Source organism: Amblyraja radiata, chromosome 15, assembly GCF_010909765.2.
Source record: "Amblyraja radiata isolate CabotCenter1 chromosome 15, sAmbRad1.1.pri, whole genome shotgun sequence".
NCBI lineage: Eukaryota > Metazoa > Chordata > Chondrichthyes > Rajiformes > Rajidae > Amblyraja > Amblyraja radiata.
Genome location: NC_045970.1, coordinates 19,707,079 through 19,729,151, shown reverse-complemented (window position 1 = coordinate 19,729,151; position 22,073 = coordinate 19,707,079). Strand labels below are relative to the sequence as shown.

Below are 22,073 nucleotides of genomic sequence, written 5' to 3'. Positions count from 1 at the left end.
CGCAGCAATTTTGCTAACAATGGCAGAATCCTGTAGAAGGCGCAGTTTATGTGGGAGATTGGTTAACGACTCGGCCGCCGCCGCCGCACCGCCTGTGGTGCTGGACAGGGGAGTGTCTGTGGGGTGGACTTCCGGCGGCGGTAGTTCTAGTTCAGCAAGATGGCGTCGCGGCCCAAGCGTCGCGCTGTGGTCGGGGCGGTGGGGAACGGCAGCGGGTCTGGGTCTGGGTCTGGGTCAGGATCCGAATCGGGGGGAGAGACCGGGTCCGGTGGAGAGTCTGATGGAAGCGGCGACAGCTCCGAGCTGGACCTGCAGCAGGTGCGTTCAGCGGGAGCCCGGGCCCACGTGGCAGCAGGGGTGACGGGGATCCGGGTGATGCAGCGGGGCTGAACTGCGCGCCCGGGCGGGCGGGTAGTGAAATGGAGTGTTTCTGAGGGAGGGAAGCGTGGTGGAGCTGGAGGGGCTAGGGTGGCGGGGAGAGGTGCTGTGCCGATGGGGTAAAAATGATGCCTGTTGGGGGACGTGGGTAGTGGCGGGGGGAGAGAGAGAGAGAGAGTGGGCCTACAACTGTGAGGGAGGAGTGAGCACGGTAGGGGTGGGTGGGTGGGTGCCAACGTCATTGTCATTGCCGATCCATACTACTTCCACGGTCGTGCCTTACCACCACCACCACTTCCTGTATTGGTATAAGCACCTTGGAGCTTTGGATAGTTAAGGGTTTGTTTTCAGTTGAGAAAAGGCACCTCTGGCAGTGCAATTCTTGCTCAAACTAAATTGTATTGTTGGGTCTCTACACATGAAATGCTACATATTACACTTGGACAATCGGCAATAACAGACATTATCTCTTCCCCCCCCCCCCCCATATGGTCTGTTACATGGGGGGGATAACTGTATCCAATTTTCATTGTCCATGTTTTCTGCTTTGCAGGAAATACAAGTAGATTTTGAAGCGCACGCTATATCTGACGGCGATTGCAATGGAATTAAGAGACTGTTACAGCAGGTGACTTGTGAAGTGTAAAGCTATCTTACAATGGGAAAATTTACGTGGTTTGTTTCATATGCTAACAACTGTTGTCTTTATTGTTTACAGTTATTTCTCAAGGCCAGTGTGAATCTCTCGGAATTAGCTGATATCATCATACAGCAAAATTATGTTGGAAGTGTTATTCGGGTATGGTAACATCAACCACAAAATGGTTATCATACATTGGTTTAAAATGTATCTGAGCAGAATTTAGGGGAATAATAATGACTGGATAATAAGAATATTGCTATTGGTTTGATTTCTTCGATTTCTGAAATTGGTTGATGACCCCACCAAATATTCTGTGTACAGCTTGTTAAAATTAACTAATATTTTATATTTAAAAGTGAGTTTTTCTTGATCTCTCGATGAATGTTTTGTTTTTATCTTTTGTATGCAAACGTTTCATATCTACTGAAAAGCAGAACCATAAAAATCTGTCTTAAAACCGAATGCAGGAAACATTCAGAAATTTAGACAGTGCTTATTTCAGACTTTTATGTAATTGTTATTAAAGAATTGCATGTGGTAGCTTAAACATTACTTAATTAGAAGTTATAATACATTGACCCCATGTACCTCATTTTATACACCTTTATAAGATCCCTCGGTCTCCTATGATTCAAGGAATAATTCCTAGCCTGCATATCCTCTCCCCATAATACTGTTCTTTGAGTCCTGGCAATATACTCGTAAATCTTTTTTGCACGCTTTCCAGCTTGATGACATCTTTCCTATAGCACTGAACAAAACTTGAGTGCAGCCTTGTCAATGTTCAATATAGTCCCAACTTCTATACTCGATGTCCACACTAATGAAGGCCTGCATAACAAAAGCCTTATTCACCACCCTGTCTATCTGTGTCGCCACTTTAGAGGAATTATTGCATGTACTCCCAGGTCCCTCTTCTATAACACTCGACAGGGCTCTACCGTTCTCTATGAAAATCTACCCTCCATTGACTTCCCAAATACAACTAGCCTGTTTGCCATTCCTTGGTTCAACTGCCCAGCTGATCAAGGTCCTGCTGTACGTCTCAACAACCTCTTTCACTGGCTTTCACGGGCTATGATACCACCTGTTTTAGTATCGTCTGCAAACTTACTAACCATGCCTTGTACATTCTCATCTAAATTGTTGATACAGATGACACACAACAAAGGGCCAAGCTCTGACCCCAGATGCATACTACTAGTTGTGGTTCTCCAGTCAAAAAAACATTTCACCATGAACCTGTACTTCCTGCCATAAAGCAAATTATACATCTTTGCTATCTCTCCTGAGATTCCATGATATCTGACATCACAGAGCAGCTTACCATGCAGAACCTTATTAAAGGTCTTGGTGAAGTCCATGTTGACTACATCTACTGCCCGACCCTCATCAATTTCATAATTACCTCAAAAACGCAAACACATTTGTGACAAGATCTCCCCACAGGCAAAGCCACGCTGACTATCCCTTCATTCCTGTCTTTCCAAATGCATGTTTATCTTATCCCATAGAATCCCTTGCTGTAACATACCTGCACAGATATTGGGCATGCTGATCATTTACATGGATGAGAATTCTGTGGCTATTTGAGAACCTGCTGCTGTCATGCAGCTAGTTAGAAGTCGGAAGAGTAAAATAGAATATTTTATGTGCAGAGCAGGTCTATCAGAATGGGTAAATGGTTCAGGTGAATATTTAATATTGCCTGATTTCTCCATCCCCAAATCTTGTATTTGAATTGTTCCACATACATTTCAGCTAGGAATAAGAATAGTACAATCTTAATTATTAATTTTTTTTTTTTTTTTTTAAGTTACCTTTACAAGCTAACGATGCGTCTTAGAATAAGAACTGTTGACGTATAACAACTTTGATATTCCTGTCAAACTTAGTGTTTTACGTAGTGTACTATAATTGTATGTGTTCTGAAATTAAAACGAAACCAGGTTTCAGAAACCTAATGTTATTTTCTATTTCAAAGCAAGCTGAAATTATTGATGAAAATAGTGACGAAGACGACGAGGGTGGTGTTTTTGGATTTATCACAGTTGTAAATCTGACTGAAGGAAAGGTATGTAGATTACATGCATTAAGTGGTCCAAACAGAACTTTGGGGCTGAACTAGTCTTCACACTTGAATAATGTTTGGTCATCTATACATTGTTGAATCGTGGTAATTGTAACTCTGGCTGCTTAATTGTTCTGCATTAGGTCCTCTTAAAAACTTAATTGTTTTGCAATTGCAAGAATGGTAACTTCTAAGTTCATGAAATACCATTGAGTTTTACATTTTTATTGTCTAACCATGGTGACTGCAAGTAAAACACTTTTGTGAGGTGCTACTACATCCTTGTGCAAATTAATTGAATCACTGGCTGATTTTGCTATTTTTCGTTTCTATGTTCACCATTTGTTCTTGTATATAAAACTGATAACATACAACATAAATTAAAGGCAAAATAACAACCGTACACCGCCCAGTTTTGCATCATAGGTTCACCACTTTATGTTTTGAGAAGAACTCAAGCAATTCACAAAATGGGTATCTACAAGGAGGCAGACAAAGAACCTTGCATCAATATTGCTCGAACTTAGAGTGAGCAATTGCAAAGTTGTTCAATGGTTATGGGGAGAAGGCCGGAGAATGGGGTTCAGGGGGAAAAATGGATCGGCCATGATCAAATGTGGGCAAACACGCTGGGCCAAGTGGCCTAATTCTTCTCCTATGTCTTATGGGTCTGAAACTGGATCATTATCGCTCAAGAGGAGGGGCTGCAGCGGCCTCAAAAGGAAGACTGTTCCGAAAGATGAAGCCTTGCTGATTAGGGAAAGTAAGGAGGAACCAATAAAGATGAGCAATGCCCTGAATGAAGATTTGGAGATGGGAATCTCAATAAACTAAAGCACAGTGCACCAACGCCTCATTGAAATTTGTTGTATAGCCAGAAGACCTGTAGGGGGGGAAACTTCGAACTGCTGCGATGACAAAAAATGATACCGTGGGTCCAAAAAATATAAAGATTGGACATGTGATGACTGGCAAAGGGTATTATTCAGCGATTAAAGCATTTCCTGGTTCAAGGCCAATGTAGCCGACATGTTTGGAGATCAGTCAGTGAATTGGTGAGATAAATGCCACATTGACCAGTTTGTCAAACATCTTGAAAAGATGTTTTGCGGTTGTTTCAGCTACTGTGGTGCTGGTTTGCTGCGCCCAGTTGACAGAATGATGAGATTGTAGCAATATATTGATGTGTTGCAAAGAAGAGTAGTGCCTGAGGTGGCAAAGACTTTTCCAAGTGGATCTGGGATATTCCAGCAAGCCCTTGCACCATGTCATAAGGTGCTGACCCAATTTTTCCAAAAGAAGGGGCTACATGTCTTGACTGGCATGGTACCTCGCCAGACCTGACTCCGATTATGAATTGTGGTTAGTTATCAAGGAGTGGCTAAAAGGAAAGGACTGTTTCATGAGACAAAAACTCAAGGCCATAATTCAAAGGTAGACAAAAGTGCCAGAGAAACTCAGCGGGTGTGGCAGCATCCATGGAGCGAAGAAAATAGGCAAAGTTTCGGGCCAAAACCCTTCTTCAGAGTGATATAGGGTGGGGGGGGGGGGCGGGAAGAAGAAAGGAAGAGGAGGAGCCAGAGGGCTGAGGGAGAGCTGAGAAGGGGAGGAGATAATAAGGGCTACCGGAAATTGGAGAAGGCCATAATTCCACTGTGGTACTGAGATTAAAAAATCCTTGGAAACTCATAATCTGGTCAATTCCATGCCAAGCTGTATCAATAACTTGATAAAGAATCATGGTGGACATATAATGGTCCAATGATAATGAATAAAAGGTAGCCCAGCTACATGCATTGACTTTTTTATATCTGAGTATGCTTGAATGGTAAAATTTTAATTTTTAGAACATTTTTGGAATGGGAGCGAGCAGAAACCCAGAGTGACATTCACTGTTTATTATAAAATAATTCAAGTGTTGCTTTTGTGAATATACATGTTTCATGCGTTACGTGTAATTAAATTAGTGGATGGAGTAATTAGTGGCAGCGCACGTAGAGTCTGGGAAACAATTTCTTAAATAATTTTGTGAACATTGTGGAATATAAGTCATTGAAGTAACATCTGATGCTTTGTGTATGTTTATGCTTTAAAAGAAATGTACATTTCCATAAATGGTGTGTAGTAGTTATGTACCTACATGAAATGGTTGGGAGGTGAAAATGTATAAAATGCAAATACGAAATCAAATATTAAAAAAAATAGAAAATGCTGGAAAGACTCAGCAGGTCAGGCTTCAGCTGAGGGAAGAAATGAAGAACATTTCAGGTCGAAGGCCCTTTGTCCAAACTCTGATCTGTAATGTTTATGTTATTTCTTCCTACAGATGCTGACTGATTCGTTGAGTTTTTTTCCTTAATATTTTATGGTTTGTTTCAAATTTCCAGAATCCGCAGATCTCTTATTTTCAAACTTTGCGGGTGTCCAAAATAGGTTGACCTATATTCTAGCTATTGGCTGATTAATTGACAGCAAAATAGTTGCGGCTTCATTAAAAAAAAACACACAATACTCTTTAAGAAGATCAAATTATCTCTCCAAATTAAACCGCTTCACAAAATGTGGTTAAAACACTTAATATTTGCATATTCTCTACTATTAACTGGAAAAGAAACTCCATTTTGCTAGTTTGTTAACTGAATTATAATGAAATTTGGAAACAATGAAAATGCTTGATGGATAGCCTGGGTGAATCCAGGCTTTTGCCTTCTGTCAAAGATTTCTAGAGGAGTTTCATGGACAGGGCTCGTTATCATCTAATTAGGTCGCTCGAGGCCCTGCCCATTCATGAGCCTTGCTGTTAAACTCTCCAATCCAGCGATATTGATCTTCCAGATCTAGAGATGGCTAACCTGCTTGCTCTATTCTGTGTCATAAGGACAAGTAAATAGAAAATTGTAAAAAGTATTATATCTTTATCTTTTTGCAACTGTGTGGGAAATCGTATCTCAATCTTGAATTTTTGAAGATGTCACCAAAAGGATTGTTGAGGGTTGTGGGCATTAGTCTATATGGACTTTAGCAAGTCTTTTAATAAACTCCCATGCTAACCCACATGGAACCCAGGGTGAGCTAGCCAATGGATTCAAAATAGGCTTGGTGGAAGGATTCAGAAGGTGGTAGTGGAGGCCCAGTTTCTGTTTGGAGGCCTGTGACCAGTTGTGGGCAGCAAAGAACTCTTGTGAGTCCACTGTTGTTTGTCATCTATATTGATGGTTTGGATGGCATTGTAGTCTATCATAATTAGTAAATTTGATGCTACCAAAATTGATATTACATTTGATAACAAGGAGGGCTATCTAAGTTTACATAAGGTTGTCAACTCTGGCGGATGAAATTTAACCCAAACCAGGGAAGCACTTGAGCAGTAAATGGTAGGGCCCTTTAGAGCTATTGAGTAGAGAAACCAAAAGGTACAGATAAAATTCCATGTAAGTGGCAATGTGGGTCAATAGGGTGGTGAAAAAGACATTTAGCATGTGTGCCTTCATTGATAAAGACATGGAATACAGGAGTTGGAATGACGTGCTATAGTTGTACAAGAACTCAGAACACATTTGGAGTATTGCGTGCTGTTCCCGTCACCCTGCCATGGAAGGATGTCATTAAGCTGAAATAGGTGCAGGAAAGATTCACCAGGATGTTACTAAAGCTTGAGGGCAAAGTTGTATGGAAAGGCTGAGACATTTTCCCTGGAGTGTAAGGGCTGAGCTCCAGTCGGGACCCCATACTGAGCAATTATGTAGTAGACAAAATCGTGAAGCAAATATAAGATAAATGGTCAGTCTTTTTCCCCAGAGTGGACGGGTCCAGAACTAGAGAGCATGGATTTAAGGCGTGAAGATTTAAGAACCCGAAGGGCAATTTCTTCACGCAGGCAAACCGGACTAGTTCAGCTATAAAACATGAATGGTGTGGGCCAAAAAATACCTTTCCCATACTTGATGACTATTTATTTCCCTACAGCTTTCAAAATGAGCTGCAATTGACTCCATATAGCAAAATATGATAAACTTTTGAAGCTACTGTATCTTGTCTAATAGCTCTAGCTCTTGTAATGTTTTGAATTACAATGTGAATGATTTGTATGTTTCTTGTGAGAAATGGTGCGACATTTTGCTACACATCTATATCTTGATATTGTAATGATCAGTTTGACTATCTGATGTTGTTCTCATTTTAGGGAACTGAATCATTAGAACAGGTTAAAGATTTGGTTCTGAGCAAGTGCAAGACCAATCATCAGACGGCAGTTGAGCAGCTGGAAAAAATACTAAATGACAACAGCAAGCCTGTGAACATTCTCATCAGTGAGCGCTTCATTAATGTGCCACCTCAGATCGCTCTGCCCCTGCACAAACAACTCCAGTAAGGATCACATACTGAGCAATTATGTTGTAATAAAAGGCTTGTTTGTGAACAGGAGGAATACTTGCATTTCTAATCTAATCTCATACTTGTACAGTGAGACTGGTTAAAAGTTCTTGTTATGGATAGAAACACAGTATTGATTAGTGTTTAAGGCAGTCTGCTGTTCAATGCATACTGTGGTAATTGTACTTGCTGGTTAGCGTGTTCTGTTTTATAAAAAAGAGACGAGATGACGGAAGGATGTTCATTACGCACTTTGTATTTGCTCTTTGTATTTAACGGCTGAGAATTCTGGCATGGCATTTGTTGATATAGAGTTAAGTTTTATTTCTGGAACTTAAAAGATCCATATCAGCATTTTTTAAATGTTGGTGCATCTTGCCTAATTTCATGCCTTCCAGTAACTTTCAAGAACAGTCTAATTCTCATTTTGCGGCACCACTGAAATGGATGCACATTTTACAGCCTACATTTCAAAATCATCTCTAACATAACAGTTTGTATTATTGTGGGATAAATGAAACTACAATGAATGTTACAGATCTAGCAGCTTACAGCTGGGCACCCATAAGGTATCATGGGTCACCAACCAGTGACCTGGCATCAATAAATGCTCTACTTTTACTGTTTACTACACCTTCGTCATAAGGCACTTGAAAATGAATGTAACCAGGCAGAAATTGTAAATAGCAGAATTGCATACTGCCATAGTGATTGAATGTTGTGCCTTACACTCCCAACAGCAATTCAGCAGTAAATCAGCCTGGTTCAATGGATAATCTAGGAAACCCACAATTTGCAGTTATCTACATCTTTCCACTTTCCACAAGACTAAGAGCAGTTAAATAGTCTTGTAACTAGAAAGTTGGAGCCAAGTTCTAACAAGTTAAGGGATGAAACAATGGGGAGGATATTTATGATGCATGTCACAGATGCAGTGATAATCAAATAATATAGTAGATATTTTAAGAAACCGTAACTATGCTTCAGTTAATGGAAGATCATGCTGCACATTCTTCCATTGATGCTGAGTGCTTCTGAAGATTTGTTTCTATTTCTGATTTCAAACGTTGCTGTGTTCTGCAATGTTCTTAAATTCATTGAAAATAGTGCACTTCAATTTACTATCCTATTTGTAAGCCATGTCATGGAAATGTTTACCTAGTTTTTTCTTACTTTTTGATTGTTTAGAGCAGAATTGGTTGACGCCCAGAAGACTGGTAAATCTTGTGGCAAGTGTCATTATTACCTTATCATCAGCAAGGCCTGTGTTGAAGTTGCAAAGAAAAAGCCAAATCAAAAGGGCAAACCGAAAGAAGATTTAATGTTTGCAAATGCAGAAGACGAGTTCTTTTATGAGGTGGGTTATTTTTTTTGCCATTTGCTCAATGGTGTTAGGTTAGATCATTAATGCTTCGAGCTTATGTCAGAGTTAGCATGTCCCACATTTCAAAGTCAATTTTATTCGTCACATGCACACGAAGGTGCAGTGAAATGAATTCCTGTGTTAATGTTATACCTGTGAAACATATGCATCCATCATAATATAAAATCAAATATTTTGTTTTGTACCTTGATTTTGATTTCCCATTTCTAATTATTTGCCTTTGTTCTAGCAATCTACCCTGAAATTCAGCTACAGCGTGGAAAATGAGTGTGACAGCTGTCTCTCTGGACGATGGTCATTTGATGACGTTCCCATGAAACCTCTTCGCGTTGTGATGCTAATGCCTGCTGACCGTTTAAATGCAGTTATGGATAAACTCAAAGAATACTTATCTGTATAAACATTTCGTTCAGACCGAAAGGTCTGAATGACAAATAAAGGATTCAATTCAATTCAATTCTAAAACAAAAAATTCAATTCAATTCAATATTTCAAAATACTTTACATTGATATGGTTTTAATGAACAAATAAAATTTGTTCTTTAGACAAAAGAATATTAAACGTTTACAAAGTAAATCTGAAATCTAAGCTTTGAAACTCCATTGAGTTCTCCCTTCACAAGATTTTAGTCATTCAATTCATTGTGAGAGGTTGTGTATGGCTACAATCACATTGTGTGCGGTAAGCTTATGATCTTCTCCAATCCAGTAATTATGCAAGTTAGCCCATTATTGAATGGTACATTTGTCTTCATTTGGATGGCTGAGGTTTTTCTCCGTTGTATCATTTTCTTTGTTTATCCCATGGTGTCGTTCTCCATTTGTTGACAGTTTTAACCTATCAATAATTTCCTGTAGTAGTTCTTTACTCTCGCTGTGGGGCATGTTACTGAAGTAGTATGGAGGAGTAAGCTGTACAAACCTGGAGAGAGAGAGATACAATTAAATTAGAAAAGCTGATTTCTCAAACATATCTTGGTGTGGCGGGGTTACTTTCCAGCAATGCTTAATTTATGCAACTTAAATTGTCACGGAATAATTAACACTGGTGGGTGACTTTGTACTTTCTGCAGGGATCATGATTAAATCAACTGAGGCCACCAATTTATCCTTCTTGCATCTCAATCTTAGACCGAGGGTAATGTAGGCTTCATTGGTATAAACCTGAACTTGATCAATGGTACTGGCATTTTTTTCTGAAATAAAATATTTAATTTAGACTTCTATATTAGTGTTGCACTAGTCAATGGATGTTGGAAACATTTTACCTGGACTGGTGATGACACAAAATGCTGGAGTAACTCAACAGGACAGGCAGCATCTCTGGAGAGAAGCAATGGGTGATGTTTTGGGTCGAGACCCTTCTTCGGGTGAGGTTAGAGTGGGTTTGAGGAGTGGAAAAAGTTGAGACAGTTGATGTCACGCTGGCAGTTAGAAATAAAGAGGTCTAGAGTGGATAGAAGGCCATTCTGGGGAGTCCCAAGAGGGGGACTGTTGGAGAAGGGGTCATCACTGGGTGGTGACTCCTTCTCATAGATAAAGGCACGGAGACGATGGAAGAAAAGCTCTGCTTCGTGGCGGACCCAGAGCTCGTTGAGGTGGGGGGGGGGGAAACGAAGATGAGGCCTCGGTTGAGGACAGACCGTATCAGGAAGTCGGGAGTGGTGGTGAAGACACAAGGGTTGGGGTCAGAGGCCGAAGCGAGGTCTGGTGGGTCGATAGTGGGTGTTCAGAAGGGGGGTGGGGTGAGGACTATTGTATGGTTGGGGTAACCTGGTTAAAAGGGGTAAGGGGAAGATCCATCATTACTGAGGCTCCCTGTAGGGGGTGGGGGGAGCAGTAGGACCCAGCAGTTCTCGTGGTGTGAGAATGCGGGCCTGGTGCTGAGCCTGGATCTCTGGTGAGGCTCCGGGCCGCTGGTGGGTGGTGGAGAGGCGAGGGTTGGCGGAGTCCCTGGTGGAGGCCCATAGAGGGCTGGAGTAGAGATACGGGTCGGTGGCGGCTGTGGTCCCGAGGAGACAAGGTCGGCGGCAGCAGTGGCCCCAGGGAGGGGGTGAGAGTTGGCAGCGGCGGCAGTTTCGGTGGTCCGGGCAGTGGATGTTGGTGCTGCTCCTCGTGGTGGCTCGGCCTCATGGTGTTTAGGCAGGCGGCGCTGTCCAGTGGTGGAGCCCCGGGCCTGCAGGCGGTTGAGCCGAGGAGTGTCGGTGGAAGGATCAGTCTGGAGGCAGGCAAGCTTGTGATCTTTAGTAGAGTTCAGGTAGGCGAGGAAGCGGCATTGAATGAAGTACAGTTGGGGTCCATTGCAGGTCTGGGTGAGTGAGGCCTGGAGCTGTGGGAGAGTCAGAGTGAGGGCCTGCTGGTGCCGGCGCATCGCAGCCAGTGAAGAATGCAGGACATGGAAGGAGAACTGTTGTGGGAAGTGGCACATTGACAGTTGTAACCTGTATTACGGGTTGGGTACAAACAGATGTCTGGAACCGGAGCGCGAATCCATGAGATTGAAGATGGAAGCGCAGGCAAGCACCGAGAAAACACGTGGCTGTGGTAGTGTGTCTGGGTTAAACGTGGTCATAGAGTTGGGGAGCAGCGAGAGAGGATGTTGCAAACTCGTCGGAGAGAGGAGGAGAACGTCTTCAAATTAGACATACCTTGAAGAGATTTTGCAGTGGAGCAGACGAAATGTGTAGGGAGGAACTGCAGATGCTGGTTTAAACCGAAGATACACAAAAAGCTGGAGTAACTCAGCAGAACAGGCAGCATCTCTAGAGAAAAGAGATGGGTGACATGTTGGGTCGTGACCATTCTACCTGGACTGGTGCTCTCTGCAGTGGTCGGCAGGAGCGTGGTGTCACTGCTTAGAGTGCAAGAGCTCTTCTATATAATATGTTGCTTTGTTGCTGTTCACCAATTGTGATTGCGATTGCAAGGTCACCTTTCCATGTTCTCCAGCGATATTGCCTGACTCGCTGAGTTACTTCGGCACTTTGTATCTTTCTTTGGTAAACCAGCCTATGCAGCTCATTGTTACTACAATAGAGAACAAGTTCATCTTAAAGTTAAGGGCACACGTGTTTCCAGAGCTTATTCACTCAAACAGTTGAACCTCTTCAATTAAATGGCCAAGGAACTGAAGACACTGCAGATGAGAAGTAAACATTTAAATTGTACATATAAAATGGATTTTAATGGTGCAGCAGAATTTTACACTTACATTTCAGGTGACACCTCTGAGACAATCCTAATGCAGTTGTTCTCTGATATTGTAAATTCATGAAACAAAACCCATTCTGGTTTTAGCCTTGTGGAACAGTAGCTTGAAAAAGGGTGCAACTGTGTCACATGTTTGTGTGTTAGCATGATGTAGTTCCCTAATCCATCAACATCTCGAGCAGTCTAGGATAGAAGGATTGCATTGAATGGTCAGTTTCTATAATTCTGAATGGAATTGAATTATTTCACTTTATTATCAAAAACTAGTTCACAATTTTGATTTCTGTTCAAAAGATTCAACATGCTTTGCATCTTAAACTGTGATGGGCTTGAACATTGCTCCATGTATCAGGAATTTATTTTTCTCCATTATGGCTATAAAGCAGCTATACCTCATACAAAATCAGACCTAAATGAGAAGTACAATGAATAGATAAGGACGCTAAAAGTAAGTGCAGAGTATTGTTTATGAGTTGACACTGGAGATGAACATATATTTAAGATTACTAGTAATAAACCCATTTGAGACCAATGTGAACATGCTCTCAAAGTCCTTACCTGCATGAAATAGCCAGATAACAAAGCTTTTTTAACGTTCAATGAATTCTTCTGCGTGCCAAAAGCAGGTTCTGAAATGGGAAGCTCAATGCGCTGCATAATGGCCAACAGATCGGCTCGGATGGCCTCTGCTATTCTTAGAGCAGCACAACTTAAAAAATTGTCATGACACCACTTTTCATCTTCAGAGACTGATAAAGTGAAACAAAAATCATCAGTAAAGGCTGGATTATTATAAACAACAAATGCAAGGGAGTTAGTGACTTAACTCTTATCAAAATTATATTCAACTTTTAAGTGAGGCTCAGTAAACCATGTTTAAGAATTATTGTTAGGCATTATTTTTAATTCTCTCCACCTTCCCGTTTTTTTCCACCTACTTACATTCAGCCGATGAGATCATCTTGCACTGCGTAAATGCAGTGTAAACATTTATAAGAATAAAGTGATCGCCCTCCGGATGGAAGAATTTCCTTCGACATGTGTGTGCAACTTCGTCTGATCCTGGTAGTGCATCCAAGAAACAATAAGGAGCTTAATGAAAGAGAAAATGCAAAAGAGGCAATTACTTTCAGTGCAATTACCTAATGTGTTTAAAATTCACAGCTGCAATTGGAGATGTTTGTACTACATAAATTGCTGGAACTTTGCATTCTTAGAGGTCAGATATGAGTGCCATTCCTTCGGAGTTGATCACAAACTCTGAGCCAATAACATTAAATATTTTAATATGTCCGTGGAAAATTATATTTCCAGTTTGAAATTTGATTTTCTGCACACTTAATATTTTGTACACCCAGCTTTAGCACACCATTTGAAAATGTCACAAAAACATGAAAATAATATCGCTTAAATATAATATAAAAAAAGACTATTAATATAGCATTTATATTAGATTTATAGATAGAACTATTTTGCAAAAGATTTATACTTAATATGAAACCCAAGATATTTTCCTTGCTATGGGATACTGCTATTCCAACATAAAACAAAACTATTATGACCTCTTGGCCGCCTACATTGCTCAAATAATTCCCAATATGAATGAAGAACACATTTTGTTCTGTCTGTCAAGCTCTAGTTCTAGAAACTCAATATTTCAGGTATGCTACCTTTTCCCCTCACTCGCCTTCATTCTGCTGCACTTTTCCTTGCAAATTTGTTTCTCTTTTGACTCCTTAACTGCATCGGAGATGTCCTCATTTTTGAGGGGAACGAGGGTTCCCCTCTTCTACTATAGATGAGGCTCTCATCAGGGCCTCTTCTATACCCCGTAACCCTGCTCTCACACCCTATCCCCCCCACTCGTAACAAGGGCAGAGTCCCCCTTGTCCTCACCTTCCACCCTACCAGCCGTCACATACAACAAATAATCCTCCCACATTTTCGCCACCTCCAACAGGATCCCACCACTGGCCACATCTTCCCATCTCCTCCCCTTTCGGCTCCCTCCGTAACTCCCTGGTCAATTTGTCCCTTCCCACCCAAACCACCCCCTCTCCTGGCACTTTCCCTTGCAACCGCAGGAAATGCTACACTTGTCGCTTTGACTCCATCCAAGGACCCAAGCAGTCTTTCCAGGTGTGGCAGAGGTTCATCTGCACCTTCTCCAACCTCATCTATTGCATCTGCCGCTCTAGGTGTCAGCTGCTCTACATCGGTGAGACCAAGCATATGCTTGGCGATCACTTATTCCAACACCTCCACTCGGTTCGCAATAACCAACCTGATCTCCCGGTGGCTCAGCACTTCAACTCCCCCTCCCATTCCGAATCCGACCTTTCTGTCCGGGGCCTCCTCCATGGCCAGAGTGAGGACCACCGTAAATTGAAGGAGCAGCACCTCATATTTCGCTTGGATAGTTTACACCCCAATGGTATGAACATTAACTTCTCAAATTTTAGGTAAACCCTGCTTTCCCCTTCTTTCCCCTCCCCTTCCCAGTTCTCCCACAGCCCACTGTCTCCGCCTCTTCCTTTCTTGCAACCGCAGGAAATGCTACACTTGTCGAGATTAACGCAATAGAAAGGAAGGACATTAGCTTGGAGGATGTGGAATCGATATGGGTAGAGCTGCATAACACTAAGGGGCAGAAAACGCTAGTGGGAGTTGTGTACAGGCCACCTAACAGTAGTAGCGGAGTTGGGGATGGCATCAAACAGGAAATTAGAAATGCATGCAACAAAGGTAAAACAGTTATAATGGGTGACTTCAATCTACATATAGATTGGGTGAATCAAATTGGCAAGGGTGCTGAGGAAGAGGATTTCTTGGAATGTATGCGGGATAGTTTTCTAAACCAGCATGTAGAGGAACCAACGAGAGAGCAGGCTATTCTAGACTGGGTATTGAGTAATGAGGAAGGGTTAGTTAGCAGTCTTGTTGTGCGTGGCCCCTTGGGCAAGAGTGACCATAATATGGTTGAGTTCTTCATTAGGATGGAGAGTGACATCGTTAATTCAGAAACAAGGGTCCTGAACTTAAAGAAAGGTAACTTTGAAGGTATGAGACGTGAATTGGCCAAGATAGACTGGCAATTGATTCTTAAAGGGTTGACGGCGGATATGCAATGGAAAGCATTTAAAGACTGCATGGATGAACTACAAAAATTGTTCATCCCAGTTTGGCAAAAGAATAAATCAGGGAAGGTAGTGCATCCGTGAATAACAAGAGAAATCAGGGATAGTATCAAAACAAAAGATGAAACATACAAATTAGCCAGAAAAATCAGCCAACCAGAGGACTGGGAGAAATTCAGAGTCCAGCAGAGGAGGACAAAAGGTCTTAATTAGGAAAGGGAAAATAGATTATGAAAGAAAACTGGCAGGGAACATAAAAACTGACTGCAAAAGTTTTTATAGATATGTGAAGAGAAAAAGATTAGTTAAAACAAATGTAGGTCCCTTGCAGTCAGAAACAGGTGAATTGATCATGGGGAACAAGGACATGGCAGACCAATTGAATAACTACTTTGGTTCGGTCTTCACTAAGTAAGACATAAATAATCAGCCGGAAATAGCAGGGGACCGGGGGTCAAATGAGATGGAGGAACTGAGTGAATTCCAGGTTAGCCGGGAAGTGGTGTTAGGTAAATTGAATGGATTAAAGGCCGATAAATCTTCAGGGCCAGATAGGCTGCATCCCAGAGTACTTAAGGAAGTAGCCCCAGAAATAGTGGATGCATTAGTGATAATTTTTCAAAACTCTTTAGATTCTGGAGTAGTTCCTGAGGATTGGAGGGTAGCTAATGTAACCCAACTTTTTAAAAAGGGAGGGAGAGAGAAAACGGGGAATTACAGATCAGTTAGTCTAACATCGGTAGTGGGGAAACTGCTAGAATCAGTTATTAAAGATGGGATAGCAGCACATTTGGAAAGTGGTGAAATCATTGGACAAAGTCAGCATGGATTTATGGAAGGTAAATCATGTCTGACGAATCTTATAGAATTTTTCGAGGATGTAACTAGTAGAGTGGATAAGGGAGAACCAGTGGATGTGTTATATCTGGACTTTCAGAAGGCTTTCGACAAGGTCCCACATAAGAGATTAGTATACAAACTTAAAGCACACGGTATTGGGGGTTCAGTATTGATGTGGATAGAGAATTGGCTGGCAGACAGGAAGCAAAGAGTAGGAATAAACGGGTCCTTTTCACAATGGCAGGCAATGACTAGTGGGGTACCGCAAGGCTCAGTGCTGGGACCCCAGCTATTTACAATATATATTAATGATTTGGACGAGGAAATTGAATGCAACATCTCCAAGTTTGCGGATGACACTAAGCTGGGTGGCAGTGTTAGCTGTGAGGAGGATGCTAGGAGGCTGCAAGGTGACTTGGATAGGCTGGGTGAGTGGGCAAATGCATGGCAGATGCAGTATAATGTGGATAAATGTGAGGTTATCCACTTTGGCGGCAAAAACAGGAAAGTAGACTATTATCTGAATGGTGGCCGATTAGGAAAAGGGGAGATGCAATGAGACCTGGGTGTCATGGTACACCAGTCATTAAATGTAGGCATGCGGGTGCAGCAGGCAGTGAAGAAAGCGAATGGTATGTTAGCATTCATAGCAAAAGGATTTGAGTATAAGAGCAGGGAGGTTCTACTGCTGTTGTACAGGGTCTTGGTGAGACCACACCTGGAGTATTGCGTACAGTTTTGGTCTCCTAATCTGAGGAAATACATTCTTGCCATTCTTGAGGGGGTACAGAGAAGGTTCACCAGACTGATTCCTTGGATGTCAGGACTTTCATATGAAGAAAGACTGGACAGACTCGGCTTGTACTCGCTAGAATTTAGAAGATTGAGGGGGGATCTTATAGAACCTTACAAAATTCTTAAGGGGTTGGACAGGCAAGATGGAGGAAGATTGTTCCCGATGTTGGGGAAGTCCAGAACACGGGGTCACAGTTTAAGGATAAGGGGGAAATCTTTTAGGACCGAGATGAGGAAAACATTTTTCACACATAGAGTGGTGAATCTCTGGAATTCTCTGCCACAGAAGGTTGTTGAGGCCAGTTCATTGGCTATATTTAAGAGGGAGTTAGATGTGGCCCTTGTGGCTAAAGGGATCAGGGGGTATGGAGAGAAGGGAGGTACAGGATACTGAGTTGGATGATCAGCCATGATCATATTGAATGGCGGTGCAGGCTCGAAGGGCCGAATGGCCTACTCCTGCACCTATTTTCTATGTTCTATGTTTCCCACCCCCACACAAGTCTGAAGAAGGGTCTCGACCCGAAATGTCGCCCATTTCCTTCGCTCCATATATGCTGCCTCACCCGCTGAGTTTCTCCAGCATTTTTGTCTACCTTCGATTTTCCAGCATCTGCAGTTCCTTCTTAAACAAATGATTTTTTAAATAGTTCCTTTTAATATCTTTGGTCTGTATCTTGTCAGAGACATTCGTTGTTCTCCCCACCCTTTTCCCTTTCACCAACTTTAGACATGTTTATTTTCTTATTTGCTTAGTTCTGATACATAATTTCTCATTTGGAAGTACAGGTACCTTGAAATAGAGGCCAAGCAGCCAACACAATCAACGATTTGTCCCACCCTGGTCATTCCTTGTCCCTGCTCCCATCGGACAAAAGGTACAGAAGCTTGAAAAAACAGGCAATCAGATACTGGTACAGCTTCTTTCTCTCTCTTATCAGGCTTCAGAACAGTCCTTCCTTAACCTATGATTCTATCTGATCCACCTCTACCCTATTGTGGACATTGGACATTGTCTATGGAACTATTGTGCTACAAAGTTGAGAATTATGTTCTGCACTCTACATCTTCCCCGTTGCTCTACCTATTGTACTTAAGATTGACATCATTTCTTTGCTCCAATAAATCTGCATGTATGTGACTAAAAGGACTGGATTGTTGGTAAAGTACCTATCACCATGGCAGCTATTGTTAACATTTCATGCACACAGTCAAATTCGCAGGAAGCAATGAGAGCTTTTGCCATTTGGGGGTCCAGTGGAAATTCTGACATAATGATTCCAATCTCCGACAGGTTTCCATCATCATCCAGGGCTGCAAGGTAATCAAGATCTTCCAATGCCTGCATCAAGGCTTCAGGAGCTGTTAGAAAAGGCAATTTAGTGAACAAATATCCAGTTAATTTAAAATCCTAGCTATTTGTACTCGGTAGTATTCTACAATCAATGTACTCATCCATCTTTATCTGCGATTCGATAATACATGATTAAAGAAAGACTTCAGTTAGAGATACTAATCTATTAGGTCAGATAGTTAATTGCATGCTACAACAATCCAGCAAAGCAAATAATTAGTTACAGGAAATTAAATGAAGCTGTGAGATTTAAGACTGCAACTTACAATAGCTATCACTGTGAGTGATGAGTGGGTACAAGGATTCATGAATTGACTAAAGACTGGCTATATCATCTAAATTGGCACAGGCATGTTTAGAACCAAAATGCAGCAGTGTTGAATCCAGTTTGTCAGGGTGGGAGCTGTTTGGGGAAGGGTGGAGAGGGGAAGGGAAGGGTGGGATGGGGAAGTTAAGGGTAGGTAAGACTTTCAGAAAAAAAACAAAGATACAAAGCATCCCATGAAATAAACTTTGGTATGACATAATTCCTTTTATACATGATTAGGGTTGTTCCAGTGGCCCATTTACACTCAAATAAAAGAAGTCATTTTACACAGTTACTGGGCTATTACCAAATAATTTTTTGTAATGTTTCATATTTGGCAGTTGAAATCCTAACGTGCAATTTGCTATTATTTCTAAATGCTTGTTATTTCGACTGCATTTAACCTTTTGTAGTTTCTTGCTTTTTGTTTCATTTTCTAGGACACAAGGCCAGCATTTAATGCCCATCCTTAATGCCCTGGAACTGCATGGGTCAGTAAGCATTTCTGAGGATATTTAAGAATCCAACAAATTGGTGTGAGACTGGAGTTACAAATAGGCCAGATCAAAAAAGGGTGGTTGATTTTTAAAGGAAATCAGTGAACCAAATGTTGTTCTCAACAATCTGGTAGCTTTGTGGTAATAATGGCTAAGATTTTTTACATTCAAGATTATTCACTGTCTAAATGCCAAAACTAACACATTGGAATTTGAGTTTGGATTGTTTATCCAGGCCTAGGTGTCACCATTTTGGCTATACACTACCCATTTTGCCCATGGTGAAAGTCAGAAGCTGTGAAATAAAAATAAACATTAGATATTTTGTCAGATTATTTGCATGCAATTTTGGATTGTTTGTGTACCACCTCCATTACACTTAAGGGATGAGGTTAATGGCCTTTTAAGAATTGCATAATTTCACTAATTTGTTGTACATTACCTGGTCTTTCAATGAAATCACATTGGCCCATGTCTGCTATATCCATTCTCTTTAGGAATAAAACCATGCGAGTAAGATTTGATTCCTGCACACGAGCTGGTGAGAGGTCAGGCATCTCTTTCATTAGGAACTCCTCAGTATATAGACGGAAACATTTGCCTGAATAAATCAATTTATTAGTTCAGATTAATTATGTTATGCAACCATGAATGCCTAACTTAACAGGATATGTAAATTATATGAAAACAATATTGATAATAACAGTATTAACATCAGCCAGGAAGAAAAATGGCTAAAGTCTCGGCTGCAAGAAATGAACACATTGTCAACACAGTTATTCAACACCTACAACAATCTAGGCAGGCTCAGGGGCAGATGGTATCCCTGCTGAAACTCTAAAGCTCCACAGTGAAGAACTAAAGTCACAAGCCACCATCTAATTGTTCACATCTTAGTGAAGCTGAGTGTCCAATTAGGGGACACCATTTCACAAAACCTCTTTCCTAATCTTTCTGACTGCACCTCATCTCCAACAAATTTTCCACAGCAGTGGAGCTAAACTTCAAAACTGATGGAATTGTTCCACCCATGACAATCTGGCTCCAAAACCAAGGTCACCCCAACCTCAGTAGTTAAGACACAGTACGTAGCTCAGGTTTGGAAATGTCATACTTGGAGGCCGAGCTTGAAACCATATTTGACTCATTCACAATAGCATATGAGAGAATGAGCTGTATGGTTAATAGACCACGAGGCAAAATTGCACTATCTTCTGGTCTTTGCTGCACCACTCTGCCCAGCAACAATCAACATTCATGGTGGACCACTTTCTGTATCTTGGTAGCCACTATTTAGCTGAAGGCAGATATTAAAGATAAAATTCACCATTGCCTTCAATGCATAAACATAGTCTCTAGTCAATTGAGGAAAAGGGTATTTAAAAATCAAGAGTCTACATGGTACACTGGACTACCTACAGGAGGTATTCCAAGGCACCACAAAAGCCTACCCATAAAATCCACCATATCAGTGGAAGGGTAAATTGATCAACATCAGTCCTCCCCCAGCCAACGTCATAGCATTTGTTCCCCTCATTCATCCCCACTCTAAAGGCTGCCTTTCTCGTGTGTCTGATATCAGACTCCAGAAATAGACACTATTCTGATGTCTGTCTTGGAATAGATTACCAGCTGGGCAGCAGGTAAGACTTACGGATGTGCTCAAAGCCTCCTTGAAGAAACTGATTAATTCCAGTGACTTCCGGGAATCTCTAGTCCAATGGAGATCGAACATCTGGGGTGGTATTGAAAACTTCAAAGCCATGCAGGAGGAGCACCCTGGCATAAGCAATGGCAGGACTGCACTGGCTCATAAAAAAAACCAAACCCATTAGACATTTCATATCCCATCTGTGGAAGAGTCTGTAGTTCCTAAATTCGCCTCGCAAAACCAGAGTGGAAGTAAGTGATCCTCAATCCCAATGCGGAGAAGGGGAGAGGAAAAAGAAGAAAAGTTTTAGGCCTTCAGTGATCAACATTAATCACTTTTGCATGTTGTGCATGAAGGTTGAACCTCTCTACCAGATCCAGCATAACATATTCAAAAGATAAATGTTAAATACAAAACATTTAGAATTCATATACACTGTATTTAAAGGAGATTTTATGTCAAGTAATATCAGTCTTTACCCAGTCTAGCTGTGTCTGTGATTTCTGTGCGCATCTTAGCCTGAATTTTGCTGATGGGTCGCATCACTAAAGACTCGGCCCGGATTCTGGGATTATAAACCTAGGATTAGATAGAAGATAGTGACAACTTGAAGGCAAAAATAAATCTTGCCTTAAAACAGATACATTGCAGCAATGTTCATTCTTTTTCTGGCCATTTGGATATCCAACTCTGCAATGACTGCCTCAAAACATATGGTCGCACAAGTAGAAGATTCTCCAGTGGTGCTTACAATTCCACGTTGAATAATCCTTATACCATCTAACAAATCAAGGTCTATTATTTGACTCTGGGAATGGGTGTTTGAATTAACCAGGCAAAGACATTCAGATTGAAAATTGCATGGCACTATTCACTTTCCACTACTTAATAATAATAATAATAATAATAATAATAATAATAAGCCTTTATTGTCATTGTACTTAGAAATACAACAAAATAGTAAGATTAAACGAGAACTTACCAGTTTGAAGTTTGATCTTTATTTTATGAGGAGTTACGTCAAGGGACTACATGAAGAAGGCCGTCCAGGCGCACGCGCCTGGAACTTCAAAGCAGCGGTGTGAAATAACAGATGATATATACCAAAGCATAATAGTAAGCTATGTGATACAAAACTTAACTTACCTTTGATCTTTATTAGGGTGGGAGCGGAGGGCACGTAGTCCCTCAACGTAACTCCTCATAAAATAAAGATCAAACTTCAAACTGGTAATTTCTCGTTTAATCTTACTATTTTACTTCGGAGTCACGTGAGTGACTACGTGAAGTTTTAAAGCTTCTGTGATTTCAGGCCGTAGATTCAATTCCGGCGTATCACTGCATTTTGATTGACTCTATGAGTGAAAAACAGTCAATAACATGCAACCATAACATTTGTTAATCAGGTAATGGTTTGTTTTATGATAAACAT

General features: G+C 41.3%; 2 protein-coding genes across 2 annotated transcripts in view; one reads left to right on the top strand and one right to left on the bottom strand.

Moving 5' to 3' along the window:
• Positions 1-105: 105 nt before the first annotated feature.
• LOC116981061 (BRCA2 and CDKN1A interacting protein) lies at positions 106-9,434 on the top strand. Its single transcript, XM_033033710.1, has 8 exons — positions 106-318; positions 932-1,006; positions 1,097-1,177; positions 3,006-3,095; positions 7,276-7,460; positions 8,655-8,823; positions 9,080-9,251; positions 9,335-9,434. The coding sequence occupies exons 1-7, from the start codon at positions 160-162 to the stop codon at positions 9,248-9,250; spliced, it is 930 nt and encodes a 309-aa protein (XP_032889601.1). The 5' UTR covers positions 106-159; the 3' UTR covers position 9,251; positions 9,335-9,434.
• dhx32 (DEAH-box helicase 32 (putative)) overlaps positions 9,366-22,073 on the bottom strand; it is a 27,132-nt gene continuing 14,424 nt past the window's right edge. Inside the window, exons 5-11 of the mRNA XM_033033708.1 lie at positions 21,121-21,220; positions 19,433-19,591; positions 18,003-18,194; positions 13,003-13,152; positions 12,619-12,809; positions 12,062-12,243; positions 9,366-9,772 (exon numbers count right to left, since the gene is read on the bottom strand). Coding sequence (XP_032889599.1) covers positions 9,580-9,772; positions 12,062-12,243; positions 12,619-12,809; positions 13,003-13,152; positions 18,003-18,194; positions 19,433-19,591; positions 21,121-21,220 — 1,167 coding nt within the window. The 3' untranslated portion in view covers positions 9,366-9,579. The remainder of the gene's footprint in view (positions 9,773-12,061; positions 12,244-12,618; positions 12,810-13,002; positions 13,153-18,002; positions 18,195-19,432; positions 19,592-21,120; positions 21,221-22,073) is intronic.

Excerpts from the sequence above, each read along its gene's own strand:
- LOC116981061 (XM_033033710.1), top strand. The coding sequence starts at position 160 with ATGGCGTCGCGGCCCAAGCGTCGCGCTGTGGTCGGGGCGGTGGGGAAC. Across the intron at positions 319-931 it reads CCGAGCTGGACCTGCAGCAG|GAAATACAAGTAGATTTTGA; the intron begins GTGCGTTCAGCG and ends TCTGCTTTGCAG. Across the intron at positions 3,096-7,275 it reads TAAATCTGACTGAAGGAAAG|GGAACTGAATCATTAGAACA; the intron begins GTATGTAGATTA and ends TTCTCATTTTAG.